Below are 24,463 nucleotides of genomic sequence, written 5' to 3' on the forward strand. Positions count from 1 at the left end.
CAAGACCCCCAGGCCAGGATAGAAACACGCTCATATCCTTAGCATATTGCTCCAGGTAAGAGAGGGGAGAACAAGAGTTACTTGTGAAGAGAAGTAAGGAACACTTACAACAGACTTTTTATTTTGCCATTTCCCAGCAGTGTAATTAAATGAATCAAAATATGATTCATTTAATTCATCAGAGCTTATATGCTCTGCTTAATTCTGGACTTGAGGAAGATTCACTTGCCATTGGATATTAAAAATTCTGCCTGTATTTTTCTGCAGAAGCATAAAAACATTCCAGAGTAAAGTGGAATTGCAAAATACATGCAAGCAAATAAAACAGCATCTCAGTCCTGAAGACTGTCAAATCTAACCGAGAGTGTTAATTAAAGTATTTTTTCCTAAACAAATCTTAAAATTCATCTTGCAAATTGTTTCTTATGATTTACTAGCTCCATACAGAGGTTTACCCCTCTAAAATTAGAAAAACTGTGACATTCTTGTTCAATATGCCTTATTATAGAGCAGCTTAAGCAACTGATTAGCAACTGATCAGATAACAAAATCACAATATTTAGCAGAGATATTAGCACACCTGTGTTTTCCATTGTCCTTTATGTGTTCTCTTATCCTTTGCATTAATGTTTGCATTTTTTGAGAGAACACTTTGAAGCAACATGATTTATAAAGATATTGGTGCACTGTGGACATTTGTCTGCTGTGCATTTGTTGCTGCATACAGCACACATATCTCTGCCAAAGCAGTGCCACACACAGCAAGCCATAGTGGTACACTCAGAGAGTGGCACACAAAGAGCAATCTGCCCTTGGAAACTGATATATTACCCTCAGATTTTGAGAACTGTGGTGTTACGTTATTGTTTCTACAGCCCTGTAATATTTGTGTGAATTATAAGGTCCCCAAAGTCAGCATTTCCATCCAGCAGCCTGCAACTGCCAGGGGAAGGAGAGCTCCTCACAACATGCATGTTTGCATGTTGGCAAACACAAATCTACCTTTGTAATTTCCCAAAGACACCTGACCTGCTGACCCTCCTGCAAAAGGCTTGAGCAGTGTCCTGGGCTGACAGGTGTAGCAGCAGATTGAAACTCAAGAAAATTACACTGCACCACAATCTGCCATGCAAAAGGATCCCTCTACTCACTATGGAGCTCTACTCAGTAAACCGACATCAACACTGCTTTTCCAAGCTGACGACTCTGGAAGACAAAGAGCAGCTGGGAACCCTTGAGTTTTGACACCTATCAGTATATTCAGCTGACAAGGTAATGTCTAGGACTGTCTTGCCTTAATCATATGGGTTTGTAATGAATGAGCATGGTTTGTGCTAAATTGTAACAATACATATACTTAATATTACTGAATATCAATAAGTTAGTTAAAAATTTTAACTGTATGTGAAAAATGCACATTATATGGCTCTACGCAGATATTTACTATATGTATTATGCTAGTTGAAAATTTATGCTGTATTAACTTTTGAATAGTATAGTGAATGTAGTTTTGCAATTGATATTAAGCTGTAGTAATCAAAAATAAAAACTATGTGTGTGAGATATTCTTTTTGGCTCAAGAGAAAGAGAAGATAACAAGGAAATTCTTCACACAGAGATAACAATTACAGAAACCCCTAAATTTTCCAGAGAGAGAGATTTATGCCTTCCTGATCAACAGAAGACCACCACTTCACGTCAAACCCAGACTAAAAGGTGCTTGGGGGGATTAGCAGAGGATTTTTGACAAGGACCAGATAACTTGTTTTGTTTTAAATAAAATATGCATAATCATGAAGTGACTCCTATTAAGAGAAGAATTCTACTATAACGGTGTCCTTCTCCTGCTGACTTTGGTCTAGGGAGAGGAGACCCAGCCCGGGCTGTATTCTTTGCTATTACTGTCTCAGTAATTGTCCTAACTCTAAATTGCTTAAACTTTATTATTGTATTTGTATTACTATTTTTTTATATAACCATTTTTATTTTTATTAAATTTCCAAAAATTTTAAAAGCAAGTGATTGGCATTTATTACATGTATATTTAATCAATATTAATAATATTAGTAAGACTAACTATTTAACTACTGATATTTCCAAATACACAGACTTGATACTCAGTAAAAACTTGGTTCCCAGTGTTACTGGCAGACAAGCTGCTGTCGATCTGGGAAATTAGAGCACTTCGCCTGAGATAGCTCCAGATTAGGCTGGGTTGCTGATTGTCCTCAGAAAAACCATCTCTTTCATTGCCAAAAGCTACAATATTAACTGACCTAAAGTAAAAATAATAAAGACAAAGTAATGTTAACAAAGATGAAGGGCAGGTATAAGGGGAAAGAAAATAAAATCCCCTTAAACCGAAACTAACATATTAATCCTTCTGAATTCTCTTCTCTCCCTAGATTTTAACACCCTCCTGTAACTGACAGCAAAACACATACATGATCTCAAATTCAACAGCAGGGTGGGAGCAAAGCGGAAAAGAAACCTGGAAAGGCTGCTTGCATTGCAAATCCCCAGCAGGTTTGGCTTGTTATTTCTTGGTGTCCATGCTCAGCCTCGCTGTGGTGACCTCGGGGACTCTTGCCGCATTCCTGCGGCTGTGGCCAGGCTGGATAATTTGATGTTGGCTGTTTCGGGCAATGGATTGCAGCCGCTCGCCAGAGCTGCATGCAGGATCAGCAGCAGTTGCAGTGACAGCAGCAGTAGCGGCAGCAGGATCAGGATCTGCAGCAGCAGCGAAATCAGCAGCAGCAAGATGAGGAGCAGCAGCAGCAGAATGAGCAACAGTGGCAGAAGCCCAGGCTGTGGTGGCCGCGTTGCCCAGGCTGTGCTTCACCGCTGTCGGTGAAGGAGAAGTAGCTCGAGCAGGGCAGTCACCACCGTCGCATCCTGAGGCCAGCGAGCACCACAGACGTGATGGGCAGAGGGACATGACGTGCCGAGAGCAGGTGCAGCCAGCTGAGCAGGGGCAGGAAAAGACGCTGAAGTAGAGCCGTGTCCCACCCTGCACGGTTTCTGCTGCCGCCCCACAGGAAGAAGACCAACATCCCCACACCAGGGGACGGTGCCACTTCTTGTCTGCACCAGGGGAGAGACCTAAGGCTGTCCCTTAGGACACACAAAGTGTGAACATCCTCTTTTAAAGTATTTAATCTTTTTAATTACTATTTAGATAATATCTATCTTTTCAATATTAAGCTGATAATTCCTTAAATGCTGTGTAGATTTTTTTAGAGTTCATGTGATGTTTAAAGCACAATTTTCCAAAAAGATGATTTTGCATTATAGTAAAACAAACACAAATCATAGAATCACAGAATGCTTTAGGTTGAAAGGGACCTCTGAAGATCACCTAGTACATCCCCCCAGTTCATAGTCACTTACAAAGATTACATAGGAAATATACCAAATCCATTCTGAGAACACCTTTTGCTGTCACTTACCACTGTATACAGTTAAAAAATATATAGAAGAGTAAAAAATATTTTAGACATACTAGATTATACACAATACTCTCTGTTATATGAATGGATGCTGCTGTTAATCCCAAGGGCAAGAACTGTTTCAAAACAGGACTTGATAGGATTATCAACAGAATAATGAATAGAACTTTGTTCGCAACAATCCATACTTTGAGAAAACTACTATTCCACTATTTGCAAATGTAGGAGTTGCCATTTGGTGTCACTACCAAAGTTTTATACCAATATAGTCCTGAACAGCAAGACTATTTTAATAAAACATAAGTATTATCTGCTAATAAATGCTAATTAATTATTTTTAATTTTATTATGAATTTTACAGAGACTACTGAAAAAGAAAAAACCCAATAATAAAACAACAGATAATTTACCAACCTGCTTGTTTTCATACATTTTATGCTGTTCCAGCTTCTGCTTTTCAATCTAGCTTTGCTCTAGAGAACTAAAAGACAAATGACAAGTGGAGGTTGTGGTTTTGTTTCCTCCCACAAAAAAAAAAATAGAATACGTGTTTCTTAGGTGAGTTTTTAAAAGTATCACAGGAAACCACTGTTTTTTCCTCAGATGATCCTTTGACTGTGATGTATCACTCTCCACATCCAAAGCCTCAGTGGTGTCCATCCACAGAGTGGGTATATGATGTTGTAAGTCAACAGAGCACTCAAAGTTTTGCAACCATAACTATTCGTGTACTTTTTAAAGGTAACTGAAGATTCCTTGGAATTCCTAAATTTGCACTTGTAGCAATCTACCCATTGAAAATTAAGAAACCTTTGGGAGAAAAGTTCTTCACATCACTAATGAGCCTGACCTAGTATAGCTAAATGCATAAATAGCTAAATACATAAATAAATGTGCACATGCACATACAGACAAATATGCATACACAGATTTATATAAGTAATGTTTAAAATAAATACAACACCCATACACATGCAGATGTAGACACACACATAGATAGTTGTAACATCAAGAAAAACTGGACTGGTAAATAAGGTGGTACTAATGAGGAATGACTCAATTAACCCAAACTCCAAATAAAATAGCTTATTCGTTGCTGCAGACCTAGTCCTTCCCAGGGATGTCAAAGGTAGGAGTACCAACTGAGATGGAGGGTCACAGAAAACACTTTTGTTTTCCTCTCAATTCTTCCTTCAACCACCTGGGAAACTGCTTGGGACTTAACAGAAGTATCAGCTTTGGCAAAGTGTGCAGATGTTGCATGTGAGATTCATCTCAGCTGATTAACAACATTTAAGCTTACATACTAAAATACACGGAACTGTTTTAATAACTGGTTTCAAGCAATCAGAAGACTCAAAAAATATTTTAAAAGAAAGCATTAAAAGAATGAGAATGCTTTCTGTTCTCCTGTCAAAGTAGGTCCATAATCCCATTTTTGCTTGCATTGCTCAGGGATTGTGCAATACATTTCAAATAAACAAACAAAACAGGAAAGGAAATGAGTTCACTTTGTCAGGATAATAAATACCACAAATAGGGAAGTTGCTTGGGACTTCTAGATACATTCTGCAAGTTACATGGGCATTGCAAGGGAAGGCCGTAAAAGATTGTTTGAGTGAGAGGATTACAGAGGATTGCTTGACTGTTCTGTCTTTGGCAACTGGAAAGTTGAATGCCCTGTGATCAGCAAACCTTTCAGCCAGCAGGTATTTGCCATTGCTGCTGACAAACAAAGACAAAACTTCAGAAAAGGGAGTCTTTGACAGCGTTCAGGAAGTAATTGCGTATTCAGTCTTGTGTAGTTTGCGCTGAAATGAGTATATATATATAATTATTTTTTTTAACCATTTCCATTGTAGCTTTCCAGTGAATACCTCAGATAAAGCACTGAAAACAAATACACAGTCATCAATGACAAAGGGAAATGATCCTTGCCAGTGCAAGGAGATAAGTGTAGGCAAGTCAAGGAGGAGGATTTTTCCCTTGTGGAAGCTGCAGCCTTACTTGCATTGAGCCATGAAGAATTATCCAGCCTATATTTTCAGGACAGTGAGGAGATTTCACATCTTGAAGTCAAAGTCATTGTTGCCAAACCTGCTCATTAAATGATTTTGCACACTGCACAAAGATGCTGCTGCTGCTGGTGTAGTCAGCTTCAGGTGCAAGAGAAAAATGGACTGTTCTAGGAGAGGTAAATTTCCAGGTTTGTATTCTTTTTAAAGATAGAATAGAATTCCAAATAACAGTAATACACTTCACTGTGTAGAGCTATTTCCTCCTAATAATGCCAAAAAATATCCTGTGATAGATTTGGCTTTATTGGTGTTTGTCCAGACTAGACACGTCTGCTTCAGGATCTGCAAGCCAAGACCCCCTGCTTGGATGAAGCACCAGCAAATAAAAAGGATATTTTCTGTTGTTGTAGCCATTTGCCACATCCCCACTAGAAAAAGCCATCTGTGTGGGAAATGAATGGAGGGACAGTGTTCAGGACCAGAAGTATTTTTCAGCATAACCATGCCAAAAAAATCGTGTAGTGTTGCTCAAACTTGTAAGCAATTTTTTAATTTCCACACATAAATCACAGAATGGTTTGAGTTGAAAAGGACCTTAAGGACCACCAACTTTAACCCCACTGTGCATATTCAAGTCTGTTTCAGAGGTGGCACTGTCACAGCCAGAGCCTCTCAATGTCTCCCCAGCCCAACAGGTTTCACTGCTGACTGCTTTCTAGGGGTCACAGGTAGAGGCATCAAGTAAAAACAGCTCAAATTCTAAGGCTTTTGTATCAAGCTGTGGAATAGCTATCCTTGAACATATTCAAGTTTCATTGAAGAAGTCCTTCACACAACACAACCACAACCGTAGCCCTTTAGACATGCTTGGAGGGAGGCTGGGTTAGATGACCTCCAGAGGTCCCTTCCGACCTGAATTATCCCCTGACTGCGTAACTCTACTCCTTCCTGGAGAATGACCACTGAACCCTGTCCCTCACTTCCTCTTCTTATACTAGCTTTCTACTCCAAAACCAACCTCTCATCCAGTCTTGGGCCAACATCTTTTCTTTACAAAGTTAAATAAGTTTTGCAAAAAGCTTCTCAAAGGCTTTTTGAAAGTGCAAGAGGATTATTATGCCCACACAACCCCTTTAATTGGCATACTTTCTACCCTTCCTCCAGAAGCCAGTCACGCTGGACTTCACTGGAGCCTCTCCAACAGCTTCCCAACAGACTGTGCTCATCCCTGGATCTCATTTTCTGTCACAGACTGTGTCATCTCACCAGGAGTGGTAGCTGCTCCCACTGCTTTGGCATTACCCAGGCCCTGCTAAAAGAGTTTTTGAACATATTGGTGACCTCCTATGATAAACAGACCCCAGATAAAATTCTTTTTTTTTTCTTGCCAGAGTTTCTGAACCATTTTATCTAATTCTCTCCATTTATTAACATCTATTTTTAGTACCTCTTTTTTTCTAGTTTTAGTGTATCATATCAAGTAATACCAGTGCTGATACCCTGATGAATTTTTGCCTTTTCTTTTATACACCTTTTAAGTATTCTCAGTCCCCGTAGCATGCATAATTTTAATTCCTTAAGTCTGATAACCTAGCATAGACCTGTGTCCTGGGGTGACAGGACATTTTCATGCTTTGTATCCCAAATCGTGGGGGGTTTTTTGTTTGTTTGTTTGTTTTCCTGTTCCCATGTTCCCAGTTTGTTTTGTCTATAGCTGAGCCCCTCCCCCGGCTGCTTGCTTTTGGCTTGCTTGCTGCTAGCTTTAGGCTGCTTTGCTGGCTTTGCTCTCTTGCTTTCTGCTTTTTGCTTGCTTTTTGCCATTTTTCTGCTTTTGTGTTTCCCCTTCTTTCCTTCCTCCCTTCCCTGAAGACATCGGACCTGCTTCGGGCCCTGATTCGGGAACATCAAGGGAAAACCCCTGGAGTCTGCACCTGAAAGAAGCTTTGGCACCCTCCCCAGCAGAGACCGCTCAACCTCTCTTGGACTGGTGAACACATTTGTTGTCATCTCGGACTGTTTTTCTTGTGTTGGGGAGTGTTTTTTCGTTGTTTCTAAATAAACAAGGTTTTTCCACTTTTCCTCTGAGGAAATTCCTCCCGAACCCAGTGGGGGGGGAGGGAGTTGTGGGAATTTTCCCCTAAATTTGTCCTAAACTAGGACAACCTGGTATTCTGTAAGGCCAGAACACCTAACATCCTAAAGGCCTCACAGCTGGAGGTCAGAAAGTCCTATACTATCTTGATAAACAAAGTTACCTTCTAGATTACATCCTGTAAACTAGGATTAGACCCATCTAAGGGGGAATACTTCAGGATAAGGAGATATCATGCTATTCATTCAAACCTCTCATTAGATCTTTTTTAGATATGCTAATTTGCAAGATCTCTAAAATTGTATGAGATCATGTGTGTGCATTTCAGTATATTCACTTATATATCACTTGGTAAAGTGTTGCACCCTAAAAATCCAAAGTAAATTAGCTACTGAAGTAAAAACCCTTTATCCCTTAACTGTGTCTGGCTCTTAATTTTAGGACCATGGAAAGGGCATCAGTGCTATATTGACATAAAAATATGGAGGGGTGGGAAGTTATCTGATGAAGGGAGAAGGAGAAAGAAAAATATCACTCTAAAATTTAAAATTAGATCCCGTTTGTGGCATAAAAGAACAGTGCAAGCTATGGAAAGCTACTAACCCTTTGAGGGTGAGATGGGGAAAATAAGAACCAGGTCTGCTGCTGCAGATGTCCCCCACAAGAACTGCCCAAAAAGGTTGCTGCCTTTGGCAGTGAAAGAAACAAGGTCCTGTGCCATGAGGAGGGGGCCCATCTGGTGGCTTAATGTCCCAATCTGCTTCAAAGGTGAAGGGCTGAAAGCACATGCTGCAGAAGAAGAAACCCCACTCACACTGGTGAAAATCCCCAACTGTAAGTGCAGAGTTGCACTCTGCAATTCTCATGTTGTAGTTTAACAGGTGTTAAAAAATGCATTAGAATGAAGGTCAAAGAATCAAAAAAAGTAGTTTATATGTAATTTCTGCTGTTTTAGAAAGGAATGCCATAGCCACAAAGTGGACACAAACCATTACATCATGCAGAACATCAACCCCACCCCAGCCTACCCTGGTTTCCCTCCCTAAAGCTTGTTGACTTGGACTTACAGTGAGGCTGAGCTGCAGAAAGAGGTGGGCATGGAGCAAGCAACACAAAGAATGGGGAAGTGGCACGTGATCCTCACTACAGAGCAGGGAAAGATCCCTTCTGGGACTGCTTGGCCACTCATACTGATCAAACCCCATCAACAAATCTCTGCTACTTTCATGTCCTCTCTCACAAGGCACTCAGGAAAGTACTCCCCGGCCAGAGATGCTGGGGGCCAAGGAAGGGGTGACATACACTCAGCAGGTTTTGAAAGTTCTGAGCTATTTTAATACACCTTATGATCCCCCGATAAGCACTTAAGACTGAATGACCCAACACATGAATTTTACAGACAAGAGTGCCTCAAGCTACTTAATGTGCTCTTGCAGAAGCTCAGCCTTTTCCCTGCCCACATTTTTTTTTTCAGTTATATACAAGTTTCTAGTTTTTCTTACTAAAATTTTTCCACTTTTTCTTATTAAAAACTTATAATGAGAGTGCAGATAATGTTCATTAACTATAATAAACGACAATTATCTAATAATTTCAGCAAAACGTATGAGTTAATATCCATTTTAAGAAGAGAAAATTAGAGAACAAAGACAATACCTAGGTATAAAAATACCTACCATAGCCTCTATGCATAAGAACTCCCGAGTTATTCACTTATTGAAGATGTAAGGTCTCAATGACTCATAAACAGATCTTCCTCAGGAGTAAGTTTCCTGTTTGAAGTTGCCTTCTAACACTTTTTATACAACTTCACTTTTCCAGAATCAAAAGACATAGCACATTGTTCATTAACTTTTATTACACAGGTGTTGAACATCTGCCATTGGATGGCCATTTCATATTTAAAAAAATATTTAAGAAAATCCTTCAATTTACTAAAATTCACAGATCCAGTTCAGAGTTAGTCTTTCAATCACCTGTTTCCTTTTAATTTACTTTCCTGATTTCTATTGTCTTGTTTTCTTTTCTGTTATGATTTCACTGATATTTTCTAGTTTTCAGCCTCCTCTTCTGTCTGCATACCTGTAAATACAGAAGCAATTATCAAGGCAGCAAGAGAGGATGAACAGTGTGTGATAACTGAATGTTTTTCATGGATTTGAATGTTGTTCTTACTGCTTTGGGAAATTCATTTAATTTTAGCCTTGTAACCTCTTGCATTATCCTGCACCGTCATATTACTTATTTCAGAGGGGCAGCCCTCTCTCAGAGGTGTTTAGCTGCTTAGAGCCTTTGCTGCATCATAATTCTCTGTGTGGTGTGAGAAATAGGCTCTGATAAAAAAACATAAACAAAGGTGTCTTTGTAAACGTGTTATTCATGTCCCACCTTTCATCCACCGGCATACACCAACATCCATCCTTCTCCACAGGGCTGCTCCCAAGGATTTCTTCTCCAGGTATGTGCTCACACCTTAGATGTCCCTGTCTCAGGGACAGCACCAACACCTGGCTTTGTTGAATCTCATAAGGTTGTCATGGGTCCACTTCTCAAGTTTGTCCAGGTGCCTCTGGATCCTATCCTTCTGCACCAACTGTATCAACTAGCTTAGTGTCATCTGGACAAGCGCTGAGAGTCCACTAAATTTCACTGTCTGTGTCATCAGTAAAACACTAAAGAGTACCGCCCTCAAGTCACAGACCTGAGGAACATCATGTGTCATCTGCCTCCACCTGGACACAGGGCCATTGACCACAACTCAGTCTACATCCACCCAGCCAATTCCTTATCCATCAAGCAGCCCACCTTCAGTTGCATATCTCCCTAATCTGGACATGAGGATGTCATTTGGGACCGTGTCAAAGGCCTTACAGAAGTTTAGGTAGATGACACAAGTCAGCTTTCCCTTGTTAGTCATTGCAGTCACTACATCACAGAAGGCCATCAGATTGGTCAATAGTCCCCTGGGTTTTCCTCTGTCCCCTGTTTAAAAATGGGAATGAGGCTTTCCTTATTACAGTCACTGGGGACTTTGTCTGATTGCTGTGACGTTATGATTATCACAAGAGTGTCCTGGCAACATCATCCCTCAAGGCACTGGGATGCCTGTCACCAGGTCCCATAGGCTTGTGTCCATTCAGTTCCATCAGGTGCTCTTGTACCTGCTCTTCACTGACAATGGGGGTGATTTCACTTCCTCAACCCCCACCTGTAGCCACAGGGAATCAAGTGACACAGGAAAACTGATGGCCATTAAAGGCATGGAGTACCTCACTGAGTACCTCAACCTTCTCCATATCTGCTGTCACGAGTTCTCTTTTTTCATTTATCACTCTCCTTGGCTTTTTTTTTTTGAACTAAGGTCTTAGAGAGTCCCTTTTTGTTACTCTTCATACCCCTTTCCAAGTCCTGTTTCATTTTTGCCTTGGCTTTCTTGATCCCATCCTTACATACCCAAATAGTATCCTTGTACTCTCCCCAGGCCACCAGTCCCTGCTCCCACAGGCAGTGTATTCCTCTTATTCCTTCATTTCAGGAATAGATCCCTGCTTATCTGTGTTGGTTTTCCTGTCCACCTCACATGGTTCCTCAGACATCAGCTTGGAAAGGTCTTCTACTCCAAGAAAAGTCTCTTTAAAGAGTTGCCAGCTCTGATCAGATCCTTTGTTCCTAAGAATAGATCCCAGCAGATCTCATCCACTAATTCTTTGTACACCTGGAAGTTCATTCTGCTGAAGTTTAGGGCCCTGACCTGGCTTCTCACCAAGTCAGTGTTTGTGGTCAGGAGCTCACCCAGGGTAGGGTCACTACAGCCCAGAAGAGAACTAGTGCTGGCTTTGGTGATGGGATGGCTCTGGCATCTTCTCTCTGTGGGTGATGCCTGTGCATGTGCATGTGCAGAGGTGCATGCCCTGTAACCACACAGCAGCACTCAGTGTGGAGGGCCATAGAGTTTTTTCTACCCTCTGCACAGTGCTACTCTTCACTGGCCCTTGCCAGCAATTTGGGCCCTATTAGAATAATAAAATGTCCTGAGTTGGAAAGGACCCATCAAGATCTTGAAGTCCAGCTCCTGCCCTGCACAGCACAGAGTCGTGAATCCTACCACGTCCAAATGCCTCTTGAACCCTGTCAGGCTTGGTGCCATGATCACTTCCCAGAGGAGCTTTTTCCAGTGCTCAGCTAATCCCTGGAAGGAAAACCTTCTCCTGATATTCAACCTAACACACCCTGACACAGCTCCATGTCATTCTGACTTAGAGCAGCATTTAGAATTGGGAAAGAGGTGCAGCAGAGCCTAGGACTGGACTTCTAGACCTGCCGAATGCTCCTGCATTTTTTTCTGTACCCTTCTTCTCTCTTCTTCCTTTCCTGGCCAACATTCCATTTTATTTTCTCCAATCTTTTTGTTTGTCTTTGATTTTCTTTTTCCTGAAGGGACCCTGAAAATCTGTCCACCCCACAGTGCGATTAGGCAGGGAAAATCCATATTCACTGCAGCCAGTTCTTGTTTTTAACCAAAAAGAGCTCCACTTACTTCCTTTCCTCTCAATGGCTCATCTGCCATTCCACACATAGGAGGGATTCTGCCACATTCTCAGGCATAAACCAGGCAGTTTGGCATTAACACTTCGCAGAAGACAGCCTGGAGGTGTAAGTACCAATTGCCAAATCACCACCTCAGTTCGGCAGAGAAGATGCTGATTTTCATCATTCACCTCTTGCACAGTCCACCCACCCCAAAATAGACTGGATGAACCTGTGATGAAGTAGGAGCTGAGTAAAAACCCTCTGAAGCTGGCAGCTATGCTTTCTCTGTTTTCCCAGAGAAAATTTTGTAATTTGATTACAAACATTCCTAATACATTTGAGAAAAGGACCCCCATTTTGTGTTACAATGTATTATTGCAGTGACAGGAGGAATCCCATAAGCACAAGAGATGGGCTGCTTTCAAGAGACACAGCAGAAAGTACCTCACTACCCAAGACAGCTTATTCCAGTATTTGTGGAGCTGACATACACCAACCTTTTGGATTCCACTCCTGTGTCTCCCCCATCTTCTTTGCGGGTATCTGGCAGAGAGGGTGATATATCCATCCAGGCTTCTGCCTGGTAATCCCACCTGTTTCGCTGTTCTGCTTCACTTTTACAAATGCTTGTCTACAAAGCACAAAGTGTGTGCACCATGGTCTTCCTGGAAGTCAAGAACACCTGAAGCAAAACCCACCATGAGACTTTTCTCTGTTGTCTTCTTGACTTTGAGGTTTCTGGAATCCCAAGCCTCAGGCTGTGACAACACTCTAGTTCCTCCTTGTACCTGTCACTGGCAACGGAGGTCTACTCAGCTGATGGACAGGAGAGGCCAGCCATCACCTCCCTGCATAGTTCTCAACCACAACTCCACCAACACCTTCACCTACGTGCATCAAAACCTTGGTCTCAGTCTAAATGCCTGAAAAGTTGTGTTGCAGCCCCCTGCACAGAGGTCTGTGGATGTGGAGCAGCTCTTCCAGCAGCTTTCCCACCAGCATTCGTTGGAGAAAAGAGGCTGCCAGGGCACCCAGACTCTGGTGGAACAGGAAGGCTGCAGCTGGTTGGTTCAGACACACCTTTTCCATCAACTCCATCATGGCTTTCAGTAGGAGACCTCATCCTGCTGGCTGGCTCAACAGGTTTGGCCCCATACAGATGGCTGGGTTGCTGCAGGTCTCCCTGGTGGTGGCTTCATTGTGGCCAGTATCCACTTGAGAAGGCAGAGGCTGGCCACATGCAACTCCTCAGCCACCCAGAGGGAACAGGAACAGAAGGTCAACAAGGCAGAAGTTGCCCATGGTCAATTGCCTATTTGAAAGTGGCACAAGGCAAGGGGGAGGGCACCACTGATTTGCAGGTGTTACAGTACTCCTAATTCTAAGGCTTCTGTGTTTTTTGTTGGAACCTGGATTATCAAGCTCTGAAAAGGACGAACATCTGAACAAGATAGGATCTCACAGATACCTCATTTACAATTCACCATTCCCTATCTCCTGGAAGACAGAGCTTTCTTTGTTTAATCAGAAGCCTTGCCTAATTTGCATATATATGCATAACCATGTACCATGACTCCCCTTAATCCTAAATAAAATAATTCTATAGCTAGGGTGCATTCCTAGGTACCACAGTGTCATGGCAAGATCTCATCTCAGCAGTTATCATCACACATGCCCCACACTCAGCAGGATGATACAGCTGCAGCTGACACAGCTGCAGTCAGTTCAGGTGTGCAAGCTGTCAAGTGCTGCTGGGCTAGAAAAGATCTTATAAGGATTGAAGGAAGCTTGTTTTGGAAACTCAGTTCCTGCCCTTTGAAATAAAGGCCTGAATTCTGCTCGTTGTTGGGCAGCTTGTCTTCCATTGTTCCATTTCCCTGGCTGCAGGGAAATTTGGAGATAGGTGATATGTGAAAGATCTTGACAGGGATTTTTGTTAGCAGTATTCATTCTTAACTAATGTTTATATTGCTCCTGAGGTACAGAGATGACATTGCAGAGCATATCATCCAGGTATTTAAAACTAAACACTAAGAGTTTGTCAATGTGAAGTTGCATTTATTTTTTTTTTCATTTCAGCTGGATCATCTCTGTCTAAGTAAACTGATATTCTTCCCATCTGCAACTCCTATAGAAAGGGATTTGGAGGAGTGTGACAACGATAAAAGATATATATTCCTTCCTCTTTTTCCCCACCATCTCTGATGGGCAATGTAGATTTTTTCTAAGACTGGAACAGCAAGTGAGAATTGCAGGGGCAGCTGCCTGTGCATTCTCATAATTAATGCATTCCAGAGATGGGGGAACTGAGAGTTTTGGTTTTGGTGCACATCAGCCTCAAAAGCTCATAAAATGCTGTTGGAGACTATGCCAACTGGTCTCATGAACTTGCAGGCAGCTTCTGAATGGAACACAAACATACATACACCCACACACCCTACAGGAATTGCAAGGGTACCTTAACTGGAAGTCTGAAGAACATTCACGTCTGGACACAATACTTATAAAACCCCATAAAATGTCTCTTGAAGGTGTTTTGTTCCTTTGTTATTGCCATTCCACAAGCCCAAAGACTGTAATCTTGTGTTTCCAGCTGAACCTCTTGATTTAACAGCCCTTTAGACACAGACTGTCAAGCAAGTCTGAGACTTAGTGGACAAAGCCACACCTGTTCTGTGGTGAATTCTGCAGAGCTAGGGATGGGGAGGGCTTGGAAGCTTTCTGAAAAGCTGCCTTATACAGGTAAAGAGAGGGTAAATACAGCTGCAGTAACAGGACAGCCCATCACCCCTGTGGGAGGGCAAAACTGAAAAAGGGGCAGCTGCCATGTGCTTCATCATTTATCTGTCATCTCAGGAAGGGGATTTAGAACAGCCCATTTAACCTTCAAAAGACAAGAAGTCAAGAATTATTTTCTTTAGCCTGAGGGAAATTCTGGGTTCCTTCTTGTTTCTGTTTTGCAGTAGGGAGGTATGGGGAGAATGTTTGGGTAAATGCCAAAACCACATTTAGTATTTTTATTGTTTCATTTGGAGTATTAGCACCTTTAAAACAGAAGAATAATACTCTATATCAAAACTAGGAAACATTTCAAATGTTTATTTCAGTTTCACAGCTATCAGCTCTTAAAATCAATGGAAAAATTAACCAGAGTATCACATCACATAAAATCATAATATCACAGAATGGTTTGGGTTGGAAGGGACAATTAAAGAGTGTCTAGTTCCAACACCCATGCCATGGGCAGGGATGACACCCATTAGACCTGCTTATACAAAACCCCATCCATGCTGGCCTTGAACAGTTCCAGAGATGGGGCAGCCACAGCTTCTCTGGGCACCCTGTGTCTGGGCCTCACCTCTTCACAGGGAAGAATGTCTTCCCAATGCCTAATCTAAACCTGCCCCCTGTCAATTTCAAGGCTGTCTGTGCTGTATATTGAGTTTTTGGGGGTTTTTTTTGGGTTTTGTGGTTGGTTGGTTGGGTTTTTTTGTTCGGGTTTTTTTTTGGGGGGTGGGGGTGTTTGTTTGTTTGTTTTGTTTTTTGTTGGGTTTTGGTGGTGGGTTTTTTTGGGTTTTTTGGGGGGGAGGGTGTTTTGTTTTGTTTTGTTTTGTTTTTTTCCTTTTTCTTGGGACTCTTTAAATCTGCTCAGGACTGAAAACTCCAGAGGAGCACCGAGGGCTGACGCCTGCAGCCCACCGGGCCTGGACCTCTGGAAAGACTGAGACTGATTAAAAACTAAGTGATCTTAGCCACGCATAGCAAACATTTTTTCAAATTTGCCATTTCTCTTCAGAGCAGTGAAAAGTTTTATTGTTTCATATTATTAATTCTTTATGCTTGTAGGCATTTTGTTTGTTAAATAAATAGTTTTTTCCACTTTTCGCTGAAGAAGTTCTTTTCCCAGACCAGCTGAAGAGAGAAGCCTTTTAAGTTTGCTTTCTAGAGAGACCCTATTCAGAATTTCCTCCCAAATTTGCCCTAAACCAAGACACTGTCACTCCAGGCCCTTGTCAAAAGCCCTTCTCCTCTCTTGGTGTATCTTTACAGACTGGAAGGGGCTCTAAGATCTTCCCAGAACCTCCTCTTCTCCAGGCTGAACAACCCCAACTCTCTCTCAGCTTGTCTCCACAGCAGAGGTGTTCCGGCCACAGATCATCTTTGTGGCCTTCTCTGGACTTTCTACAACAGGTCCACATCCCTCTATTGTGGGACCCCAGAACTGGATGCAGCATTGCAGGTAGCATATCATCCAAGTGGAGGTGTGGAATCACCTCCCTCAACCTGCTGCTCACACAGCTTTTTCTGGTGCAGGACCTTTTTGCCTTTCTGGGTTGTCTGAGCTCATTGCCAGCTCATCTTGAGTTTCTCATCTGCCAACACCCCAAGTCCTTCTCCTAAAGGCCGCTCTCCACCCATTCTCTGCCCTGCCTGTATTTGTGCCTGTCATTGCCCTGATCCAGGTGCAGGACCTTCCATACTCATTTAATTAACATCAAACCTCCATTCTGCTTAGCACAACAAAATTGATAATGAAAAATTGGTGTGAACACCTGTGCCTCCAAACTTATTCAGCTGTCCAAACTGTTAGCTTCAGGTATTCTTTCAGTGCTGAATCTCATGAAAAATACCATGAGCACTGCAAGGTGACACAGCCTCCAGGGAAGTGCTGCTGATCTTGAACATCCATGGCATTCCAAATTCAGATGATGGCTGGGTGCTGAGCCAGTATTGTCAGGCATACACAAGGCCTTGTAATGATTATAAGTGAGGCCATCACTTCACTGCTCTTCTGTGTTTTCCTGAGCCACTACTACACAAATATTCAGTTTTTCCTAGAGCAATCTGTGCCAAATAAACGTGCAACTTTTTCTTCCTTTTTTGGTGGGGGGAAGGGGATATTCAGCACACACTGTAATAAAATAATTTTCCCTTGAATGTGAATCTTAGATATTAATTGAAATCAAGAAAGGTCATATGTGTGCAGAGGTGAAATGTCTCATTAAACAACTCACATATATACATTAAAAAATCAGAAAACCTTCACGTGCTACTTCAGTAGGGGCAAAAACTTTACCATTTTTCCACTGTAGTGGCTGCCTTAATAAAGAGGGATCACCTTTACTGGTGATCTCTACATTATCTGTGTCCTTAGTCAACCACAGCTGCAGCAAAAATTAATTATAATTTGAACAGTTAAATGAATTATAACTCCTTGTTTCTTTTAACAAGATAACACATATTTTACTTTCAAGTAGAATAATTGTTTCTGGAGTCATCTTACCTTCATAAGCCTTGGATTTCTAACTACTATGGTTTGAAACAATAAACCATACTTCTCTGATACCTCTCAGAAAAATAATTCCACTGTTCAAGCATCACAACTACTGCTTGTCAGGGAATTCTCTTCATCTCATGGAGGAGGAGTCACAAATGGACTGATTAAGACATCTGCACTGATTTTCCAGTTTTTTACCTATAGGCAAAATCACCACTTTCATTTTTAGTCTACTTCAGTAGTTTACAGATGGCAGAGGCTGAAAACTGTGCTCAATTCTTCATTCAGCTAAAAAATCCACCTAATAAAATCCATGGGTTTGCATGAATAAATGCCACATCAAAAACAGTGTTTGCAGAATAAAGTTCAAACAACTGACCCAATTTATCACACCTCCTTAAGCCTTACTGACTCCTCCTGCCTCTCTCAGCATGGTGCCTGCTCACCTGCTAATGGGGCTGGCTGAATTTGCAGGCCCAGCAGAAAACCATGGACCTTAGACACCTCAGGTGCACCTGGGATGGGGAAAACCCCAGTGGTCGAGTCTGCTGTGGCAGCAGCTCTTGCACAGCTCTGCCAGCATTCTGCCCTCCCACCCCCCATACCCCCTGACTGAAATACATCTCCACTGATATTATTTCCATTCCTCATCTCCTGCTTCCCCCAGTAACCTTGGGAAGCAGCTGCTAAGCCAGTGGGGCAGAGTGATGGGGGTCAGTGAACGCTGACTCTCACAGTCAGTGTTTGTACCACCAGCAAGGGAACCACATATACTTCTGATCATTTCAGAAACCAGAGATACAAAATTCAGAACTGATTTCTTTCCAGTATTAAGTATAAAATTAGGAACTGCACAAAGCTATTGAAAAGGGCTTCAATGGTGGAGGACTGTTCTTTAAATTGTTTTCCTACGCAGTGAACATTTTTCTCTCCCTGTGTTCTGCCATTCTGCAATGTTTTCCCCCAAGTAATATGCTCCATAATAAAGTTCTCAGTCCCAACTCAGTAGTATGTTTTACATTGAAGGAGTCCTTAATTTAATGTGTAACATTGAGTGCAGCCAGGGGAGCATTGCAAAACAAGGCACTGCAAATAGAAGGAATAGGACAGCACCCAGCTTTACAGTCAATACTGTTTAGTCAAGGTTTGCAGTGCAGGTACATCATGTCAAGGCTCATGCTGCCTTGAGGAGTAAGGGTAAAATAAAATAAAAAACTAACAGCCCACCAACCTTCCCTACTTTGTTCACAGCTGCCTAAGTTAATAATTTTCTATTCCTTCTGTGATCATCAACAGGAAAATTGAGGGGAATGAATGGGCAAAGTTTAGATTTTAAATTAATGCAACCTTCCTGGGAAAGAAAACTTTAAAAAAAAAAAAAAAAAAAAGGCAAAACAACCATAATAATATCAAAAAAAGGCAAAACAACCATCTTGCAGATAGTTATTATGCCTGAGAAGTGCTGAAGAAAAAGGATTTACCAAATCCTGGACATGCAGTTGCATTTAATTGATACAAAAAAGCATAAGCCCATGAATAAACACTTTTCTGAATTTTAGCCAGTAAATGCAATTCTGCAAAACCCTGAGCACTCTTCCACTAGTATGAACATATCCAAGAAGCTTTCAAATGAAACTTCCTATTTCCATCATTCTTCTAAATATCATACAGATAATAGCATTTTGCTCAGAGCCAGTGCGTTCTTAAGCTGAACTGCATTTTTATTATTTAAAGAGTCAATTTCTAGGAATGCACTGCTTCAAGAAAAGCCCTATCTTTGTAAAAAACTATTGTTAAAGACTAGTAATGTGATGGTTACCTCTTGCAATTAAGGGATGCAATATTATGTGTATGATAAGCGAAATTTTATTGATGTATAATTACATTTTTGTTATTTGTTGTTTGGACATCCTCTCCAATTGTTGTATCATACTTTTTAGGCCATATTTTTCTATATTTTCGTTTTATGGTTCAACCAAGCACACCCCTATGTTTTTCTCCATTTTTTGGTCCAGCCCAGGTGTTGCAATCCTTCCCTTGCCCAATTTATAAGCATATACCCAGTTGTTTCCCCTAATTGCTCTTTCATGCTCTGCCACCATTGGGCAGTCCCCCTGACCCCAACCCCTTCCACCTTCTGTGTGCATAAAAGCCCTCTGCACGTGGGCAATTTGTCTTGGATCCACCATGCATTGACTAAACCATCTCTGTTCAACCCCCAAGACCCGTGCTGCTGTTCCATTTGTTCCTGTGCTGAAGGCATTGATAACTGGGACCCACAGAGCTCGTGGGGGTATGTCGCACCTTGTTCTGTGCCGCTTCATCTAAAGCACCCCTGGGATATGGAGGTAACTCAGGGGAACACTTTACTCCACAGTCCTCTTTCTCCCTGTATGGTTGCCAAGGGACAGCCTTGGTAGTTGGGACATGTAGAAGGAGGGTAACGCTTGGTATGAGGCATTTAGGAGGAGGGATGGTTTACTGGGAGGCAGGGCATGGCAACACCTAACCTCCAATCAAGTTGCAAGAAAGCAATCTCCACCAATAGACAATGAAAAAGAGTTGATTGGCGGACTTTGGGATGGGCCAGGGTTACCTGATGCAACACCAAATGTATAAAAGGTGGACCAGCCATTTCATGGGTGAGCACATGGTAGTTTAGTTCTATGCTTGCAGCACTGCTCTTGCTCCTTATTCAGTCTTCTGTTGTATTTTGTTAAGGTTTAATTAATCCTTGAAATTTTAAAAGTGAGTGTCCTTTCTCACATTATTTCAGCAATTATGAGTTAATGCAGGTGTATCTGAAGATCTTGCAATACTCTCCTTTTATATGATCTATGTCTTTTACTAGGACACAATGTCTGTAGTCAAGTTTAATCACAGTTGCAGGTACCTGGGTGAGGAGAGAGGGAAGGGCAGCAATTCTCTGTCCCCCTGACACCACACAAGCCCCTTGGGGCATCAGCTGGGGTAGATGGCAGGAAGGTACCTGCTCCACCTTCCTGCCTTCTACCCAGTATCTTCAAGAGGAGAAGCTGACATATTCATTTTAGAGCAAACAAACAGTAATAAAAAACCCCAACAAATCACAGAACTGGTCAGTACACACCAATTTCTAGCAGATAATCAAGATGTGATTCACCTGACAGAAGCCAGGCATTTGTATCTGATCATTGGCACTGGCTGGGTGGGTGGTCAGGGAGAGGAAGAGAAGGAGGAGGAAGAGGATAACAAGAAAAGCTATAGTTTCTTCTATAGTTCTAAGTTCTGTGCTATAGTTCTTACAAAATGCAAAATTGAGGTAGGTCAACAGCACTTTCAAGGTGCCACTTTTGACTTTCAACTGCAATAACCACATCAAGGAGGCATGACCAGAAGAGGTTTCTCACTAGATGTTCTGAAATAAATTGATTGTGTATTGTTTTTTCCATTGTGATCAATGCAGCACAAATTTTCCTTTGACTCTTCCTTCTGCCTCTCTACTTCTAAACATATTTGTATGAACAACAGTGTTGACACAGACCTAGTTACCTGTGACATACATTAAAAGCAAGTCCACCTGCTACAAACACAAGTTAAACTTACAGATGAAGAGCAGGCGTTTCAAACTGAATCTGACTATGAACTTTGCAAAAAAACAACAAATTATACAAAACCTCCACACTGACTAATTACAGCCATGTGGGATGCATAGATATGGCATTTAAAAGATACGTAGATATGGCATTTGGGGTCACGGTTGATTGGTGGGCTTGGCAGTGCTGATTTAACAGTAGGACTTGAAGGTCTTAGCGGTGCTTTCCAGCTTCAATGATACTCTGATACTCTGTGTTCATAGGATCTCTGCACTCCACAGGCTGAATATGAATCCACCATGTCCTGGAGTGCAGCAAAGCTCCGAAAGAAACTTCCTTGGGAGGGTTTTTTGGGGCAGATCTCATATTGTACAGTGAACACACAGAGAAAAACACAAGTTTTATTTTCTACACAGAAAGCAATTTTTTTTTTCCCAAAATGAATGTATAAAAATGTGGTTACAATAAATAAAAGCAAGCAAACAAGGGCCACTAGTTCATATATCACACCAAACAGCTGCCTCTTTAACCAACAGAATCAGGAAAAACAAACTATACATAACAAGTCCTTGCCATATTATTTGATGCACTAAAAAGAGGAGTTCAGTGAGAAGGAAAAGAAATACCTCTATATACTCAAGGTACTAATGCTCAAATAGGCATAAAACAGTGCTCCAAAACACTCGGAAGTTCTGTGCTTCCCTTTGTGGCACTTAATAAATATGTAGAGATCACAAAAGTTTAAAATTTTCATGTCATTTTTGCCACAGGCATCAAAAGTATAAATTGTTAAGCATATAAAGGTAACCTTTACACCTGACTATCTACCTTAAATTATGTAGTAAGTTTTGCAAGTTGTTATATACTATATCCCCTCGTAAAATTTAAAATAGTTCTAGCAAAATACCAAATATTGTGTGGTGCTCTGGTATAATTAAGTAATTTTTGAAATGCAAGTGCAAAAAAAATTCTCAACACAAGATCAGTCACATTTCTGACAATGCAGGGCTTCTTATCTCACTAATTTCTACATATTTCAATCCTTTAACATACCATTAACATTAGAATTTAACTTGAGGACAATCTTCATGGCACAGTACATTTTTATTTCCCAACAAAGGTTCTTTGTGCATTCCCCAGGATTCTGCTGTCTAGCCATGACCTACTCTGCGTTTTCTGAGTGGCTTTTTTCCCCCATAGCTATTTCACCACCATTTTTGTACTTGTCAGCAAAATAATCAGAATCGAAGCTCACAGACAAATCTGGAGGACTCACGTAAACATTTCCATTGTCTGATGTGACTTTATGAATCCTTTGTTTGACTCCTTTTGATTGCCACTTTGGTGTTGGTGATGGCTCCAGAGGATTTATTCCTTCATACAATCCTTCTCCTGTTTCCAAGGTAATTTTAAACTTATGCCAAGGACAAACAATACATGCTTGTCCATCGATATCCTGCAGGAGGAGGAAGAAAATATAGCGATTCATCTTCTAGGATCAAAAATATTTAGTAATTTGGTTGTATGGCTGTCTGCTGTTATATCTATACGACTGGATTTTTTCAATATAACATTCAGGTAAAAGCATTAGAAATAATCCATTAAGGTTTTGACATGACTTTATGCCTCTGTATTATTTTTGTTTTGCTTACATACCTCTATTTCTCCGTGACATAAAGGGCCTCCTTCATCTGAAATGTGGCAGAACACCATATTAATTTATGCAGCAGATTTTATGCTTAATTCTAACAACAATGAGATTACACATGCAAATATCTTACGGTAGCAACGAGAGTCCAGAGCATGAAATTTTCCCCCATGATAGAAAACAACAATTTCTCTGCCATTGATTTTGGCTGTTATTCTTTGGGACTTCTTTATGTCCTCTTCTTTGCCAACGAATATAAGACCATCTGGCTCTGCTTTAGCTTCTCCTGTGCTTGAGCTATGCAAATCCACAGCCTTAAAACACACATACAAATAAATGAAAAGGTCACTTATAAAGCAATTCACATTTGAATTTTATGTGGGGAGAGGGAGAAAAAGTTTCAGTGAAAGACTATCAACATGCAGAGGTAGAAAAGCAGGAGAGCTTGGTGATAATATTCAGTTAGTGTGTTCACTAACAGAACAGGACAAGGAAAACCAGCTGTTGTAAACCTGATACATGAGGCTGATAAATTCTCAATCACTATTCATTTACTCTGCACTTAAAGCACCTTCATCCCTCAAAACCCATGTACAAACAAATATAATGATGGTAAATGTAAAATACTGTACAGTTCAGGTATGCAATGAGTAGCATTTATGTGCAAATCCAGAACTCCTAACATAACATTATGGCTAAAAATATAAAGTAATTCAAGTTAATAAAAATTATTCTGCAAAGGAAAGAAAACATTATTTATTGAGAAGCTGTATTCAACCTGATATTTTAGCAAATGTGCCTGCCTTTCCTTCCCACATCTTACATATTTCAAACATATAACAGCTTCTCCCTCTCACAAGCGAGAATATAAGCAGTTTTATGACAGAGGCAACATTCTCATTAAATTTACTTACAATAGCTACTATGTTTCAGTTCTTCTCAAATTCCTAATACAAACTCACTTCCTCAGAACAATAAGGCTAAAACAGGTCTTTATAAACACAGAAAGGGGAACCGTGGATGGGGGATGGTTGTTTCTCTGGCTGCAGGGGGGTGCAAAACCACAGAGAGCTGCACTGTACCTTTGGTCCACACCAGATTGCAATGGAGATGAGAAAGCAGATGAAGAAATGAAAGCCGAGGATGATGAGGTCCAGCATCATTTCTTTTCACGGTTATCACCATTGCCCTGTCCTGTTCCCATATGTCACAAGATGCTTCACAGCCCCTGTTTAAGTGCAAGCAGGAGGCAATGGGACCAGGCTCTACAGCACCCAATGGCAGGACTGTAGAGGCTCAGTGCATCAGAAACCAGCTCTGCCAGGGCTGATAAGAACCAGGGACACGCTGGAGCTGGCCTGATAAGAGAAGAGCAGAGTTTCCAGTTTCCCCTGCTGCTGTTCTCACTGTGAGCCCACATTACTGCTGCCTGTTCCCAAAACCCTGCTCAGAGCCATGAGTGGTATGTCCTCAGGTTCAGCAACTGCAGGTTTCCTTATAAACCACTGGGTTGGGAAGACCAGCCAGAAGGTTTAAGTGACAGCATGGTATTTCCAAGAGCAGTTGTTAACTGATCTGCACATGATCAACTGCTAAGATCAACTCCCTGCTTTCCAATTCAAGGAACTACCACGCAGTCTTACCAAGAAAGTGAAACGTCAGTGCCAGACTCACAAGACGATCCAGTAAGGCATTCACACTTACTTATTCAGGAGATAAGCAAACTAACCACAGGAACCAGAGTAGGAAGCCCCCAGTTTTTGCTATCAGCTTTTGGCTGACTTTTCCTATAAACTTCACATGTTGGCAAAGATACTAAAATACTGAAGCCTGTAGTTAAAACCTGTCAAGACACGTCTAAAAAATCATGTGT

The 24,463-nt window shown here is 41.3% G+C and overlaps 1 protein-coding gene across 1 annotated transcript; it reads right to left on the minus strand.

The window, feature by feature from the left end:
• Nucleotides 1-18,855: 18,855 nt before the first annotated feature.
• Nucleotides 18,856-24,252, minus strand: RFESD (Rieske Fe-S domain containing). The gene is made up of 4 exons (XM_063423395.1): nucleotides 23,673-24,252; nucleotides 22,724-22,904; nucleotides 22,599-22,633; nucleotides 18,856-22,398 (listed from the first exon to the last, which is right to left on the minus strand). Exons 1-4 carry the CDS (start codon nucleotides 23,751-23,753, stop codon nucleotides 22,105-22,107), a joined length of 591 nt encoding a protein of 196 aa, XP_063279465.1. The 5' UTR covers nucleotides 23,754-24,252; the 3' UTR covers nucleotides 18,856-22,104.
• Nucleotides 24,253-24,463: the final 211 nt, after the last annotated feature.

This window comes from Prinia subflava, chromosome Z (genome assembly GCF_021018805.1).
Source record: "Prinia subflava isolate CZ2003 ecotype Zambia chromosome Z, Cam_Psub_1.2, whole genome shotgun sequence".
Classification (NCBI taxonomy): domain Eukaryota; kingdom Metazoa; phylum Chordata; class Aves; order Passeriformes; family Cisticolidae; genus Prinia; species Prinia subflava.